Source organism: Penaeus monodon, chromosome 24 (genome assembly GCF_015228065.2).
Source record: "Penaeus monodon isolate SGIC_2016 chromosome 24, NSTDA_Pmon_1, whole genome shotgun sequence".
NCBI lineage: Eukaryota > Metazoa > Arthropoda > Malacostraca > Decapoda > Penaeidae > Penaeus > Penaeus monodon.
Window position 1 is genome coordinate 4,583,351 of NC_051409.1, and position 349 is coordinate 4,583,699.

The 349-nt window shown below is 48.1% G+C and overlaps 1 protein-coding gene and 1 long non-coding RNA gene across 2 annotated transcripts in view; one reads left to right on the top strand and one right to left on the bottom strand.

The window, feature by feature from the left end:
- Positions 1 to 349, bottom strand: part of LOC119588487 — a 69,297-nt gene that overhangs the window by 45,260 nt on the left and 23,688 nt on the right. The gene's annotated exons all lie outside the window — the stretch shown is intronic.
- LOC119588486 (lysosomal acid glucosylceramidase-like) overlaps positions 1 to 349 on the top strand; it is a gene marked incomplete at its 3' end in the record, with an annotated part of 75,173 nt that overhangs the window by 5,912 nt on the left and 68,912 nt on the right. The window contains 1 exon segment of the mRNA XM_037937133.1: positions 30 to 174. Coding sequence (XP_037793061.1) covers positions 30 to 174 — 145 coding nt within the window.

Here is a 349-nt window from a genome sequence, read left to right on the forward strand (position 1 = left end):
GCCTCCTTCATACACTTCCCCTTACGCAGCAGAAGACCCAAAGGGCACGACAACCATAGAAGTGGACCTGGACGACCGTCGGCAAGTGATGCTCGGTTTCGGCGCCGCCTTCACCGACGCATCGGGAATCAACCTCGCTGCACTTTCCCCCGACGTCCGAGAGATGGCGCTGAGGTGGGTTTGAGATTTGTATCGCGTTATATCATTGACATCCTTGTATGTAGCGAGTGGCATTGTTTATTTCGGTTATTCGGCTGATGTTTGTAGGTATGTTTATTATTTTGCTCCTGTGTATATATAGAGGATAAACGCGGTGTTTTGTTGAATGAGAATAGATGTGTAAAAAACG